Source organism: Simochromis diagramma, unplaced genomic scaffold (assembly GCF_900408965.1).
Source record: "Simochromis diagramma unplaced genomic scaffold, fSimDia1.1 OVJJ01000562.1, whole genome shotgun sequence".
NCBI lineage: Eukaryota > Metazoa > Chordata > Actinopteri > Cichliformes > Cichlidae > Simochromis > Simochromis diagramma.
This window is the reverse complement of record NW_024387126.1, coordinates 158,897-175,289: the sequence shown is the minus strand read 5'-3', so window position 1 is coordinate 175,289 and position 16,393 is coordinate 158,897. Positions and strand designations below refer to the sequence as shown.

The following is a 16,393-nucleotide window of genomic DNA, read 5'->3' as shown; positions in this document are numbered from 1 at the left end:
TTGTGCTCTCCAGAGTGTGAATATGGACATTACTCTTATTTTTATTGCATAAATGGACAAGAGCTGCACTATGCTGGTAACACAACTTTGGCTCTGTCATGCTTAGCATGCTAATGCTAACCTAGCCAAGAACCAAGAGTGATGTTAAAGCTGAGTGAATGCTGACCCCAGCAGCCAGAACCCGAACTTCAAAAGGTAACAAACAGAGGAGCAGTCAGACTGCAGCGTCTGTTTCTACCTGTTCATGTTTCTAGAATCACCATCAAGATCGCATCTCTCTGTACTGGTTTCCATCTTTGCTTGGTGCTGTCGACTTTAAGGTTCATTCCTGAATACTAAGAGAAAGATCTCATTTGTGTCCTCATTAGGACAGGGATTTGTGTTGGTGTGTGACTGTAACCTCAGGTTTGTATTGTTAAATGGAGATTATTAGCTTGTGTATTTCAGGTTATTTTATAGAGTAACATATTGCATTACTTTTAATGCAAAATGTTTTTGTGTAACAAGTGTAATTCATTACTTTTTTGAGTAACAATACCAACACTGATCACAACAAAGCGGGAAAATACCTCCAACATGCACAAACATTTGATCACAGAGCATGGTGCTCTTTTTTGTGATAAATGTATTTTATTTATTTTTTAAATCACCAGTAGACCTTATTTTTGACCTTATAAACAACTTTTTTTAGTTTAATTTAGTTTTCATAGAAAGCTGGTCCTCACAGAGACTACAAACATCATCTCTGCTTGCCGTATAAGTCACAGGACGCCGATACTGTATCTATGTCATATTATTATTTAATATCATCTTAACAAAAGTGACAAAAAACTGAGTGTGTCTGATATTTGAGCAGCAGAGGAGCAATAGTGGATTCATAAAATGCTCCTTTTTGGCTTTGCTGCTGCAGCTCTCCTCACTGACCTGTAAGACAAACACACAAAGAACACAAATGTCCAAGTTTCAGGATGTTCGCCATTTAATAACTTGAAGAATAACTCATCCTGCACAGAAGCATAATTACCAGGAAAGCTTCCTAATGTGACTTCAGAATAAACTGCTGCATCAGCTGCAGGACTTGATTTTCCTGTGAGTGGAAAGAAGATTTTAAGACCAGATAAACATGTTGAACAACATTCACTGGAGGTGATGGCAGACTTTGTTTACCTGCTTTCTTCTTGGCTTTTACATTTTTGGGGTGTTTGACCTCAGCATACATCAGACTGTCCTCTAAAAGAGAAGTCAGAGCTCAGGATACATTTGATCAGCAGGTATATGATACAGAGATGTTGGACATGTGGACTTAGAAGTGGATTTAAACTCCTGACAAGTACAATACATTTAAAGAAATTGAAATAAAAATCAACTGTTAGCAGCAACACTTCAGCTTGTGTCTTATTTGTGTGTGAGTGGATGGAGGCTAATAAACTCTGGCTGTCTGAACTCAGATGCATCTGATACTCATTGCACTCACTGCTGTGTTGAAATCCAGCTCTCCTTTGTAATCGTTGCCAGACTGTTGAACTACTCAGTTTGTAGCATCGCTAAGACCATATGACTTGTGATGTTTATGTACTCACCTGCTAAACTAAGCAGCCTTACCTACCGAGTCTGTCTTCTTTGTCTGAGATCCATTCTGGCACATCAGGCATCTGCAGAGACTTACCTGAGAGCTGAGTCATACCAAGTTTAGGATTTATGGAGCTTTTGACACACTAACCTGTTAGCAGAACTAAATATGTCCATGATGGAGACCTTTGGAAAAAAATCACCTCTGAACTGACTAAATGTGAGATGAACGTGTTAAACTTTCGAGAACCGATCTGATGAAGAGACTGAACTCAAACTGTGGAAGAAGCTGTTTTCATTGTTCTTTGCAAACATTCTGACCTGCTGTGTTTTCTGAATCACTCATTACATCTGTTCACACTGTTCACACAGTGTGTCTGTGTTTAAGTCATTTGAACGACAACAATAACACACATTAAGAGTATCAGGCTAAATAAATACCAGACTTAATGACTAACCCAAAAAAGCCTAACTGACTGCAACACTTCTTGTGTAAGATAAAACAGAGAAGTGGTAAGAAACAATAATATAACATGTATTTCAGAATTGGCACAGACACATGAAAAAAAGCTATTTAATTTGGGGACATACAGATGGCTCATAGTGTATATAAAGCAGACAAAATAACACAAAACTCTGTGACTGTACCTGCAGCTCTTATCTTCACTTCAGAGTAAACAACAGTTCCATCTGGTTTATGATGCTCCCCTGTGAAGACGATCAGATGAATCCACATTTGACAATCATACTTTTTGAAACATTGCTAAAATTTCTAAACCATGTTTTTGTTTTCTGTTTTTAGTTATTTATTTATTGTTTACATTGCATGTATTTGTGTACTCACTTTTCTTTCCAAAGGTTTTAATCTCAATAACAGAGTAGGTGACATCTCGGTGTTCATCTGTTCCTAAAATGTACATATTTTTAGTTGCAGGATGAAACATTTGTGGATTCTTTCAGTCGAGTTAAAGAAACATTCAGGTTTGTAAAATCCTGTTTATGTCTGATTTTATGTGCATGTGTCAGTGTTCTTTTAAAACCTGCTGACCACAAACTGAACCTAAGAACTGTTTGTGTTAATGAAGACTGAATAAAAAGTCAATATTAATAATGATAATATTATTTAAATGGTTTAAATGATGTTCATCTGATCGTGAAATGTTCATATTTTAGTTACTGGATTGTAAACATTTCACATGGAATTAATTTCATTAAATCAAAAACAAGTTTCTTCTCTAAATTCTCTGTGTTTTCAACAAAATACCATTTCTGTTGTCTTCAACCGGCGTAACTGAGTCATAGATGTGATTGGTACCTAAAAAAAGACGAGCCAGGGTCACACTAATCATTTGAATAAAAAAATAAAGTTTAAATGATTTTGTTTAAGTCAAAACCAGGACTATAAGATATTTTCAAACCATGATCCCATGATGTTGTTATTCTTTGTGTTGTTATGATATGAAACAACAACATTGGATTTTTTCAGTCAAGTTAAAGATACAATCAGGCTGTAAAATCCTGTTTATTTCTCATTTTATGAGCATGTGTCAGTTTGTCCCACTGGATTTTGACAAACGTTCTTTGAAAAACTGCTGAGCACAAAATGAACCTAAAAACTGTTCCTGTTAATGAAGACTGATTTAAAAGTTAATATTAATAATGATAATAAAGATCGGTTTAAGTGCTGACCAGGATGAGGAAAGTTGTACACATGAGTTTCATTCAGGTTGACTCCATGATTTGTGGAGGAGCCCGGACTGTGACTCTCAGACTGGATCAACCTGAAACAGGAAATAAACACAATAAACTCAAAAGTAACTGATGTTTGTTTAAAATTATAATAAAAAGTATTTTACCAACCTGGTGAAGCAGGAATCTGTGAAAGAGACAAATGTTATTACACATGTTTGTCATGTATAAATTGTTCCACTGATATTTTGTGTCATGAGATCAGAATACATGTATATGTGTGAATAATTAAAGTGTATGTAGTAAATAAACTCTCTAATACAGCATGAAAAGAAGAGGCTCTTACACTTGGACTGTCTGCAGCGATACAACAAGAGCAGGAGAATAATAATGAGAGAGACTCCACAAACCAGTCCAACCATCAACCACACAGGAGATGAAGAGCTGTCAGCTCCAGACACAGTTACTGTAACAAACAATAAGTAATAATAAAGTATAATACTTATTATTATACTGCATATTTCATTTCTCTTCAAGCATTAAACAGACAATCTAATGTTTCTTCTCAAGCCATGAAAATCATTTTTACAGAACCACATCAGATATTTTGTTCCTGCTCACCTTTAACTGACATCCAGCTCTGTGCTGACTCTCTTCCTGAGTACTGACACTTGTAGAAACCTTCATCAGACTTTGACACTGCAGAGATCTTCAGCTCCCCTCGGGTATCATTTTGAATAAGTTTATCATTGTGATAGAAAAACACATTGGAAAGTATTTTCTGTGTTTTCAAACTGCAGCTCAGACTAACAGAAGCTCCCTCAGTCACAGGATGAACAGGACTCACCAGGATAGGAACATCATCATCTGTGACACAATCACACACAATTGTTTCAGTCACATCAGCTGGTGCACACTTTTAGAAAAAGGTGAGACATAATAACAAGAATGGATTACTCAAATGTTTTTTTTAGGATGAAGATCTAATGTCGTATCTAAAAACTAATTTCTATAGGACTTGTTTTGAATTGTGATCTGCAACATGAAAACTGCATCTCTTAAGGTCTTGTTTATTGTTTATGTAAAAGGAGTGAAGCGCAACAAATGCTACATTCAGGTAAGTCACAGCAGTCACCTCAGTAAATGTGCTGCACTCAGCAACCTGCAAAAATTAGCCTCCCTTGTCTTTCAATAACAGAACCAGTAGGAGGTCATGAGGTTGAAGTGTGAAAAGGTTAAGTTCAGATTACATGTCAACACAAAAACTTCACTAAACCAAAACCTCATCCCAATAAGTTCTCTTGTTTGACGGTGGAAGTTTTGACTGGGACTGTGATGATGATGATGATGATGATGCGTTAAGGTATGGCTTAACGCCTCATCAGAGAGGATGAGAACATGTTTATTACAGTATATTGAAGAAGAAAAAATCTAACAAACATTTCAAATTCCAGTTGCTGCAAAGCTGAAAAGGTTTCCACTCCACAATCAGACATGCACATGTTTAACAAGCATCTGACTAAATTAGATGATTATATTAATGTTTTAATGTGACTGTTGTAGTAGTGAGATGTGTTTTTAGCACAGCCGCAAGAGGAGAGGTGGAGGAGATTAGGTCATGGAGCTGTGCACAGTGCAAGTGACACTGCACTCAGGAGAACTCACACACAGCACAACCTTTGATCCAACTGCACCTTTTTACATGATGATTCTCAGTAATAACACTGAGGACAGAGATGTTGAGATTTTTAGTGGTTTAAATACAAAAGAAAAAATTATTTTTGGTGTCTACAAATTTTGACAAATTAGATTATGAAAATATCATGTGAAATGAGAACAAAAACAAAGAATATTTTCATGATTTGGTGCCTAAAATTGTCTGAAATTCTTGGTTTTGTTTGTGTTGCCACATAGAATTACTTCACATAGAGCAAAGCTGGGACAAATGTTCATGTGACGTCTAAATCATTCAGATCCAAGAAGTAAATGTATAATAACATACTCTGTACAGTGATGTTGACTGCACTGCTGAACTCTCCTGATCCAGACTCACACCAGTACACTGCAGTATCTGACTTTGATGCTTTGATGTCACATGTGGATCCAGTCATTCTCCTACAGTCAGAGAGTCGGCCGTCCTCAGAGAACTTCCTCACTCTCCACTCAGTGAAGTTTCCCTCACAGGTCAGTGAGACAGAGTCAGAGGTGAAGTGTTGCACTCTGTCAGGACTCACTGTGAGAGACGCTGCTGAATGAACATCTGGAAACAACATGCAGTGAAGAGACAAAGCTCACAGATGTTAGGATTCAAAAGATCACAGTGAAAATATTTGTTTGAAGATCAGTGATAATATTTCAGTAGGATGCAGTTTTTGTTTGGTCAAACTGTAATTTTAAGCTTGAAAACTTTATTATAGGGTCAATGGTCCAGAATTGTAAGGGGAAAAAAAGAAAATAAATATTAAACATAAAAAGAATAAAATAATATAAGCAATTTATTTTTCTATTAAAAACAAAAAACACATCTATACTAATGTTTCCACAGTATTGGTGCCAAATCTTTTTTTTTTCCTTGTTAAACCAAAAATAACTGCAAATAAATCTATGAATGAGATTTGATAATACAACAGATCATTATCAGACAGTTAATATCAGCAAACCTTTTGTTTGTTCTCTTTGCTTCTACAAATCCTGACAGCATTCAACTCTGGCTGACACAACAGTAAACCAGGGCTCAGTTTTGACTCTGGTCTTTGACACAAATTAATACATTAATACATTACAGTCTGCTATTTCAAAAACTTTCAAAAATGTCTCCAGCATTTCATTACAGATGATTCTGAAGTTTTGTAATGGCTTAACACTGAACCATAATTGATATGTCATATGGCTGATAGTTAATTACGATTAACTGCTTAATGTCACAGCCAGCGAGGTAAGCCATGTGGAATTTATTAAAGGACCCAAGATACAGGCACTAGTGATGTTAGTGGGCTTTTGAGGAGGGATACAAACAGAAATGGCAAAGGTGTGGACGGAAACTAAGCAAAACATAAACTGAGGAAGGCTAACAAAACACAGACCTGAAATGGCGAAGCAGGGAAACGCAGGTGACACAGAACAAAGCAGGGAATGAACACAGATGACAGATGGAGATAACACAGACTAACCAGCAACAGTAAGGAGAACACACAGGGCTTAAATACACACAGCAGTAATCAAGGGATGGGAGACAGGAGAGGAACACACCTGGGAGAAATCAGAGACAGGGGAAACGTAATCTGAACACACTCACATGAGACAAAGACCTTCAGAATAAAACAGGAAACTTACAGACACAGAGAACCAGACCAGACACTGAACTTAACAGACAGACTCACAAGCAGACACAGTGACACCATGGACAGACAGAGGGAACACAGAGAAGTGGGAGCAAGCAGGCACAGAGCAAAACCCTAACAAATGGCAACAGAATAAACAAGAACGTAGAATAATATAAGGAAACACAAAACACTGAGTCGTCAGACTCAGGACCATGACACTTAATACTGATCAAAGCTAATCATGTCTAAGTTTGATCAATATAATAATTAGGAAAATAAAATATATAATGATGATTCTAATAACAGGTCGCTCACTGAGAGGCTGTGTGTGTGTGTGTGTGTGTGTGTGTGTGTGTGTGTGTGTGTGTGTGTGTGTATGTGGAAAGGATGGGAAGAGGGAGTGAGTGACACCAAGAAGCCACTAATCCAAAAAAATGTCTGACTTTTTAAATGTATGATTTAATAAAATAAACTGTATAATTAGGAAACACAGAGTTTGAGAATTTTCAGGAAGTTTTTAAAATCTCATAGATGTCTTTTGTTTTTCATGTTATCACATTAAATAAAACTGAAAAATAAGAAAAGGAAACGAAGAAATTCAGTTTGATCACAGAGAGAAAGGAAAAGTATTCAGTGAAGTTCTTCTTTTGTGGAGTTTTAATGTACACAGACACCAATGGTCGGCATGGAGATGAGATTTTAATGGTCTAAATCCTGGTGAATAAAAATGATGACCTAACATGAGCTCATTGAAAGGACAGAGAGAAACAAACTGACCTGCAGACCAGACAAACTTTGGTTGACTGTGATCAGTGAGATACTCTGGGTCTCCTCTTCCAGCTCTGCACACATATCCTGCTGTGTGTGTCTGTCCATGAATGATGTAGGAGTCCTGTGCAGTCCCACTGCCATCAGGTAGCAGCTCATAACTGGAGGATTTATAGTTGAATGTTTTCAGATCAGGAACAGCTTTATACCAGTAGAAGCTCCATCCTGCAGACGGATGTTCAACCTCACAGTTCAGAGTTACTGAGGCTCCAGGACTCAGCCATGATGGAGACACAGTGAGGACAGGACGGGGTTCATCTGTTCAACAAAGATTTTCTCTCAGTGAACATGTAGTACAGTCTCTGAACAGTGAGCTCAGTTTATACAAAGAATAATAATCTCAGTCTATATGAACAGAAACACATTTTACAAAGTGTTCAAACAGCTTAAAGCAAACATGACTTACTGTCAGAAACTGTCAGTGTGACTGAATCACTCCACTCTGTTGTTTCATGCTGTGAACTTTTCATTCTGCCCTTACAGCGATAGTTTCCACTGTTGGATGATGAAGCAGATCTAATCCTGTATTCATTTAGATTTGGAGGTTTTCTGATGCTGTTTGTTTCCCACTCATAATCCCACTCAGTGTCTGTTCCGTGGATCTCACATCTGACAGTGATCGTCTCTCCTCTGTATATCTCAGACCAGTTTGGATACAGAGTCACAACAGGTCTGATTGACACTGTTAATGTTCAAGAAAGTACAATAAAAACACATGAATGACAAAAGGTTCAATTACCATCGGATGTAGTGCTTTGTGGGAAATTTAAAGTTTGAACTCACCAATTTTGTCAATCCAGACTGACTCACTCAACTCTGTGTAGTAAACTGGTTCTCCTCTTCCTCCTCTGCAGCTGTAGCGTCCTCCCTCTGAGACACTGATTTGTTCATTTGTCAAAGCTTCATAAGATTTCCCATCTCTGCACCAGTAGTAAATCCATCCAGATGATGATGATGATGATGATGGGTTCACAGAGCAGATCAGGGTCACACTGCCCCCTACTGGAACAGCTGTCCTATCAGCACCAAGTCTGACCTTTGGTTTCGCTGCAGTTTAGTTAAAAAAAAAAACAACATAAAAGTAAATGACTGAATCAGAACAATTCAAAGAACTGGATGGAAATATGTAAATGATCAAATATTATAAAACTTTACTGGTGAAGCTACAGCATTCCCACCCCACATTGCAGTTAACTTAATAAAATAATAAAATAAACACATTCTTTTTACCTTTCTATGAAATCACATGTACATACTTACATGTACATAGAAACAGATGTATATTTAAATTAATTTGTAGAATGACAGATTTGTTTTACATTAATGATGGATTTCTATAAATCTTCTAATGAGTTAAAAGATTTGTGAAAATTAAAATCTCTGAATTTACCAACATTGTCAAAAACAAACAAACAAACTGCATCAAATACAGCAGAACAACAATTGGATGTAACTGTTGTTCTTAGTGGATGTAGTGGAGCAGCTGAAACAGGTTCAGCATTTGTTCTGCACTTCATGTATTAGAGCTGCACAGCAGAGAAGTTACTCTGATATGTTTTGTTCTCTTCACTGTGAACAAAAAGCTGATTTTCACGTTTTTTTGTTGTCAAACTGAAAACAAAACGTTTTACTGAGCTGCACAAAAGAAACAGCTACAAATCTGCAAGAAAAACAAGTGTTTTCACTTATTTTGATAATCTGGGTGAAACATCTCCAACTTACATGATACAGTCAGTGTGATGGTATCACTCCACTCTGTTAACAAATAGGTCCTTGTGCCACGGCAGCTGTATCCTCCACTGTCAGACTCAGTAGCTCTGATGATTCTGTATTCATTGGATGTTGGAGGTGTGTTTACCTTAGCTGGTCTCCATTCATACGTCCACTGAGCTCCTTCACCTCCCTGAATGTCACATCTGACAGTGACTGTCTCACTGCTGTATATCTGAGGCCAGGATGGCTGCAGGGTCACAGTGGGCTTAATGCGAACTGTTCACATAACCAAGGGGAGAAAAGAAGGCATAAAAAATCGTAACATAAGAGTAGGGTGACCACAAAACACCCAGCTGTTGTTTATAAAGCACAAACAAATTCAGTTATGAAAATATCATCAGACTGTTAAAAGATTGCAATTGGAGCATTAAAAGTTTAATTGGCATGATTTATTCACAGATTTATGTGCATGGACTTATTACATGAAGCCCGTTTTGACCTTGGGAAGGCCTTGGCAAATAGGGACATTTGGGTGTCACAGCACCCTCTCACGTAACACCAACTTTTAGATAATAAACAAGGATTCAATTTTATACTATAAAAGTTTAATTTTATTCTGGCAAAAAATGTTCACATTAAATTATATTTTTAATACTAATAAATTTTTAACTGCCCACAACACTGAACCTAAAAAGCTGTTAAGAAAATGTGTGGGTACAGTGGGAGAAACAATCATTTGAACCCCTCCCTATTTTTTTTTTCTTACTTACAAAGAAACGAACAGTCTCTAATTTTCTGTGGTAGTTTCATTTTAATGGGGAAAAACTGAATATCTGTCATGCAGTGTTTTTGTCATCAGGATGGTTCACCGGTTACTCTCTTGGGCAGAGCCGCCTGCCCCCACCTGAGCCTCATTCGCTGTCAGTCACAGCGGACGATTTAAGCCAGCGCAGCCTGCTATTCATTGCCAGTTCGTTCAGTCACCTACTGTGGTCTCCGTGCCATCCTGCTCTGGATTCATTGCTCATTGCTCACTTCCCCCAGTACTGGCTTTTCCATTCTTTCTCAATCAGTCCCTGTGCCTGCCTGTCCTCCTGTCAGTCCCGACGTTCATGAGTACTCAAGGAACCATTCCTCCCCTCATACTCACTCTCTCTGGATTCTCCCATGGCCTCCGCCCCCACTGAAGCTCTTCAACCTGGCCCTGCATGTAAGCCGGCGGCACTGTCCTACTTTCCTGATTCACTTGCTGCTTTACCTGCAAACTGATCGTTTCTCCCTCTTTAGCAGACTCCCATGACTCTGATCACAGCGTCTCAGAACAGCCTTCTTCATAAACTGTTCCAGTTTCCTCGTCACCCCTGTTTTTCTTGTTTTTTGCCTGACTCCTCTGTAAATAAAGTCTTGCATATAGTTCTCAGCGAGTGTATTGAGTCTGCTTTTCTGTGCCGCCTTCGTTCAAACCCAGGTTCATGACAATATCAGCTTAAAATCCAGTTTAAACACATCACACAAAAGTTATGAACTGATTTGCATGTTATTGAGTGAAATAAGTATTTGATTCCCTACAGCCCAGCCAGAATTCGAGCTCCTCCGGACAAATGTGGCATATAGCTCATAATGAGTATTAAGGTCCACAAAATCATTTTCTTCTGTTCCAAGTTTGCAGGCACATGTGCAGTCCCGTCTTAAGTTTGCCAGTGAACATAAAAGATTCAGAGGAGGATTGGGGAAACATGCGGTTGTCCAGTGAAATCAAAATAATATCTTTGACATTGACTAGACCCGCTGTGTTTGGATATAAAGAAATGCTTAGTATGACCCAAAGAACAACATGTTAAGGACACAGGTGGAAACATGCTTTGGGATATTTTTCACTAAGGGTACAGGACAACTTTGTTGCGCCGAGGAGCTAACAATCGAGGTCATATACTGTACGCGAACCCTTTTTCTGGCCAGAACACTGAAGTCGTGGACAGGTGTTGCAGAATCACACTGAACCAAAACATACAACCAATTCAAGAAAGGAGTGGCTAAAAAAAAGCACATTAAGGTCACAGAGTGGCCTAGCCAGGCTCCAGACTTCAGTTCTACAGAAATCCTGAGGAGGGAACTGAAGTTTGCAAGCAGCAGCCAAGAAACCCGAAGGATTTAAGGATGGAGACATCAGTTGCATTATAGATTTATTATCAGATCAGAAGAAAATCTATAGTCTCTTTTTTTCCCTACTCTGTGACTGCGTGGCCTTAATTCAGCTGCCAGACTGTCGGCCAGTTTATTAACACTGGAAATAATGTTGTGGTGTAAGCGGTCATATTAATGTGTGTCACTATTAAATCTCTAAGTTGATGTAAGTATTTGAGTGAAGATGAGGCTAAACTGACATTCAAATTCAAAAAATGAACTCATTTATTTTAAAGTGACAGTCTGATTGTAATCTGATTACATTTTATGTTGAGATTTATTAACAGATTGAGGTTCAGTCATTAAATTATGTTAAACAACACATATAAATGTAAAAATCAGTCCAGATACTTCTTACCTTCAGGATTTTCATAGATGACTGTACAAGATGCTAAAAATGAATAAAATCTCATCAGGCATTATACAGCTAATAAAATCAATATAAAATTAAACTTTTTTCAGACACCTTTTTAGCTGAAACAGTAATCACAACATTTGTTTTCTCCTAAAACAACTGTAACACATTTTGCTTAAACAATCACAAAATATCACAAGTCTGCTTTGTTCCAGCTCTCAGGTAAACAGGTTAAAGCAGTGACTCACTGTAATTTTCACAAATCAGAAACATTTTCATTAATCGCTGCCGTTCAAACAATGTCAGACGTGTACTTACAGAAAAAGATGCAAAGCAAAGAGTGCCCCATCATCACATCCAGCCCTGCTGCACTCTGATCCACAGATAAAGTAAAAAAGTTTTACTTTACAGGAAAAGGAGAGGTTGCGTTTAATATAGATACAGCAAGAGTTTTTTTTCTACAGTTTCCTCTTCTGATTGGTCTCTCTGTGCTTCCTTTCCTTTCACACAAGCCTCAAAACAGCTCTTGTAGCTGTGACTGCAGCAGTTAGGTGACAGATTTAACTTCCTGTCCACTGCAAACACAGAAGCTTGTTTCTTGAGTGGGCTGTTTCCTTTCTCTGTGATATACAAAGGTTTTAGCTCAAGTCAGGAGACATATTTTGCCCTTTTTTTTTCTTTTTTTTTTGCATTCTGTGGATCATTATCATGCTCCAGTATTCCTCTCCTGACAGACTGGGAGTCATCTTTATCCAGTGTTTTGTATATCCACAGGCACTGATGGTGCCATCTATAAATGCCATCTCCCCAACATGCATTGTACCCAGCCCCTTGTCATCACTTTCATACCTCCTGGACTCTGCACTGACAGTGATAGTTGTATTCTGGACTCATCTTTCTGACTTCATCTTTTCCATCTATCTGAAGTCTGACAGTCAGATTTTTCAGTCGTTCTCGAAATTCTTTTTTTTTTTTTTTAATGTGGAGTCATGATGCAGACAGGCAGTTAGACACAGACAAACTGTATTAAGATTTAGCATGAAATAGCATCTGATGATCTCATTTTCTGGTTTAATTCTGGTTTTAAGATCGGCAGAGCCTCAAACAGAGGAAATGACTCACTGTGTGGTTGAAGGCTAAAGTCAGACAGCAAAAAAAAAAAAACATTGTTAAATTTATTATCTGTTGTCATATCAAGGTAAACATGAACTCATTTATTCTGAATAGTTGTTTGACGTGCTTTGACGTGTATGTATAGATGCACACTGACCTTAGCATCTGACTACATGTAAAACACAATGAAAGAAAACAGATGACATGGAATAACATCTGAAACACTGTAATATGATGATTGTGTTGAACACATATGTATGTATGTAGATGGTACTGTGTAAAGGTTTTAGGCAGGTGTTAAAAAATGCTGGTAAACAACGAATGCTTTCAGAAATATAAATGATTGTTTATTGGCTCCAAATGTATCCTGAAGCAGGACAACGACAACAACAACAGCTAAGTCATTAGAACTATCTGCAGTGTAAAGAAGAAGAACAGGACCTGAGCTGGAAGGACAGACCACCTGCAGGGGCAAGAGGGAACGTTTTTATACATATATTACAAAAAAAAACAAAACAAAAAACATCCCCTCTCGCCCCTTGCAGGCGATCAGTCCTTCAAGCTCGGGTTCTCTACCAGAGGCCTGGGAGCTTGAGGGTCCTGCACAGTATCGTAGCTGCTGCTAGGACTGTGCTCTCCTGGACAGAGATCTCCGATGTTGTTCCTGGGATCTGCAGGAGCCACTTGCCTTGCTTGGGAGTCACTGCACCTAATGCTCCATTTACCACTGGGATCACTGTTAGCTTCACCCACCACAACTTCTCTAGCTTTTCTCTGAACCCTTGGTATTTCCTTTTGCTTCTTGTGTTCCTTTTTCCTGATTTTGCTGTCATTTGGTATCGCTACATCTATCACTACAGACACCTTCTCCTTATCTACCACCACTATGTCCGGTTGGTTAGCCACCACCATTTTGTCCGTCTGTATTTGGAAGTCCTACAGGATCTTAGCTCGGTCATTCTTGATAACACGTCTCACGTCAGCATGGGCGTCTCCCATTTTGACCTTGGGACTTCCAGGCCATACTCAGCACAGATGATTCTGTACACTATGCCGGCCACTTGGTTATGGCATTCCATGTATGCTGTTGTGTTGATATAGACAGATTTTTTTTCTTTATTGACAGAGATATATTAATATTTACAGCATGCAGAGAACGTACATTTCACTTTCTCTGTAGGTCAAATTCAAATTCAAATTTTATTTGTCATACACACAACCATACACAGTATGACATGAGGTGAAATGCTTGTAGCTGTGCAATGCAATGCCCGACCATTAAATGACAGTGGTTTTACAGCATTTACAATTTACAGGTTATTACAAAATTTACAGATTTAACTTAGAAATTGACAGTAAAAATGTGCAAGTAGCAGAAAGAGATTATAAATTATAGGAAGTGTGCATGAAGAAAAACCAGAGTGCGTGTGGTGATGTGATGTGTGTGAGAGTCCAGTCTTATAGTGATGTGTGTGGGAGAGTCCAGTCCTACACCTGGTTCAGGGCCCGAATAGCCTGGGGGAAGAAGCTCCTCCTCATTCTCTCTGTTTTGGCCTTAAGGGAGCGGAAGCGCTTCCCAGACCTCAACAGTGAGAAGAGTCCATTGTTGGGATGGGAGAGGTCCATCATAATCTTCCTAGCTTTGGACTTGCACCACTTGGTGTAGATGGACAGCAGGTCAGGGAGCTCTGATTGAATGATGCGTTCGGCTGAGCGCACAACTCTTTGCAGATCTCGTCTGTCCTGCTTGGTGCTGTTCCCAAACCAGGTGCAGATGTTTCCTGTCAGGACGCTCTCGATGGTGCAGGAGTAGAAGTTCTTGAGCACCTTCAGTGGCAGATGGAAGTCTCTAAGTCTTCTGAGGAAGAAGAGACACTGACGGGCTTTCTTAACCAGGGTGTTGATGTGACAGGACCATGACAGGTCCTGAGTGATGTGGACACCCAGGTATCGGAAACTGTCCACTCTCTCCACTGGCGTGCCACTGATGATGAGGGGTTTGTAATTCCTCGCCTGCTTTGTAGTGAAGTCCACGATCAGCTCCTTAGTCTTGCTGATGTTTAGGAGGAGGTTATTCTCCTGGCACCAGGTCTCCAGGTTCCTAATCTCCTCCAGGTAGGCCGTCTCGATGTTGTCGGAGATCAGGCCCCCAACAACAGTGTCGTCAGAAAACTTGACAATGGAGGTGGTGTCGGATATGGCTACACAGTCATAAGTGTACAGTGAGTAGAGCAGGGGGCTTAAAACACAGCCCTGAGGCACTCCAGTGCTGAGTGAGATGGGGGGGGGACTTGTTTTCCCACCCTCACTGATTGGGGTCTGTCTGTGAGGAAGTTGAAGATCCACTGACACAGTGATGAGCTGAATCCTACATCCGTCAACTTGGTGAAAAGCTTAGAGGGAATTATTGTTTTGAATGCTGAACTGTAGTCCACGAACAGCATCCTAACATAATTCCCTCTGCCAGTGTCCAGGTGACTCAGGGATGTGTGGAGCAGGTGAGATATGGCATCGTCTGGGGAATGATTAGTCCGGTAAGCAAAGTGAGTCGATGGTGGCAGGAAGTGAGGAAGTGATGTGATCTCTCATCAGTCTTTCAAAACACTTCATCACAATTGAAGTCAGTGCTACTGGACGGTAGTCATTGTGGCAAGCGGGCTGTTGTTTCTTTGGAACAGGGACAATGATGGACTGTTTGAAGCACGTGGGAACCACAGCTTGGGGCAGGGAGAGGTTGAAGATCTCTGTGAGCACCGGTGCTAGCTGGTCAGCGCAGGTTCTAAGGACCCGGCCAGGGATTGCATCTAGTCCTGCTGCCTTCCTGGTGTTCGCCCTCCTGAAGGTGTTCCTCACGGCATGCTCTGTGATGATGAATGCATTGTCAGCTTGTTTTTACCACAGTGATACTACTTTTAAACTGTTTTCACTCTTTGTCATACCTGTAAATTTCCACTGTGCAGTGTATAGGAGAAAGACTGACAGATTTATGCTTTCATAATTCAGATATATATGAAAATTTACAGTATCCAAGCAGACTGTTAGAATAAACGTCACAGTTTGTCTTGATGCTGACACAGATTTGTTTCTGTAGTCCAGCATGTTTCATCACTACAGTGACTGTACTTTTAACTTGTTTACACACACACACACACACACACACACACACACAGTGTCACGCACACTTAATTGTAGCAATGATAATTACTACTATTACTCCAGTATGGAGTAATAGTAGTAATTGAGTTTGACAGTATAGTCAACTTGATGAGATGTTGAGCATCAAACGCGGGACTCTGAATGTTCATAATAAAGGTGACTCTATTTACAGAAGTGACACCAGGTGCTTTATACCATGGTGAAGGGAAAGGGAGCTCCAGGGAATCCAAGGAAGGGAAACACATCCAAACCAAAAACACGACAAAGAAAGCAAGCGATACTGTGAGAACTATGGTTACAGTAACTAAGGTAAGTACAATCCAGCAAAGCCTAAAGCTCAGCCACCACCTTAAGCATCGGATGAGGATGATGAGCAGCAGTTGCTTTGGCCAAAGGCAGGAAACTGGAATGGTGCACCACCCAGGTGGAGAGGACAGCAGGAGAGAGAGAGAGAGAGGAACAA

The 16,393-nt window shown here is 39.4% G+C and overlaps 1 protein-coding gene across 1 annotated transcript in view; it reads right to left on the bottom strand.

The window, feature by feature from the left end:
- Positions 1-796: 796 nt before the first annotated feature.
- The window catches only part of LOC120743404 (obscurin-like), a 170,058-nt gene continuing 154,461 nt past the window's right edge, over positions 797-16,393 (bottom strand). Inside the window, exons 6-18 of the mRNA XM_040047025.1 lie at positions 7,816-8,091; positions 7,359-7,667; positions 5,261-5,518; positions 3,880-4,125; positions 3,605-3,724; positions 3,430-3,445; positions 3,259-3,350; positions 2,834-2,884; positions 2,414-2,476; positions 2,218-2,277; positions 1,168-1,230; positions 1,025-1,087; positions 797-924 (exon numbers count right to left, since the gene is read on the bottom strand). Of these exons, the coding sequence (XP_039902959.1) occupies positions 917-924; positions 1,025-1,087; positions 1,168-1,230; positions 2,218-2,277; positions 2,414-2,476; positions 2,834-2,884; positions 3,259-3,350; positions 3,430-3,445; positions 3,605-3,724; positions 3,880-4,125; positions 5,261-5,518; positions 7,359-7,667; positions 7,816-8,091 (1,625 nt within the window). The 3' untranslated portion in view covers positions 797-916. The remainder of the gene's footprint in view (positions 925-1,024; positions 1,088-1,167; positions 1,231-2,217; positions 2,278-2,413; positions 2,477-2,833; positions 2,885-3,258; positions 3,351-3,429; positions 3,446-3,604; positions 3,725-3,879; positions 4,126-5,260; positions 5,519-7,358; positions 7,668-7,815; positions 8,092-16,393) is intronic.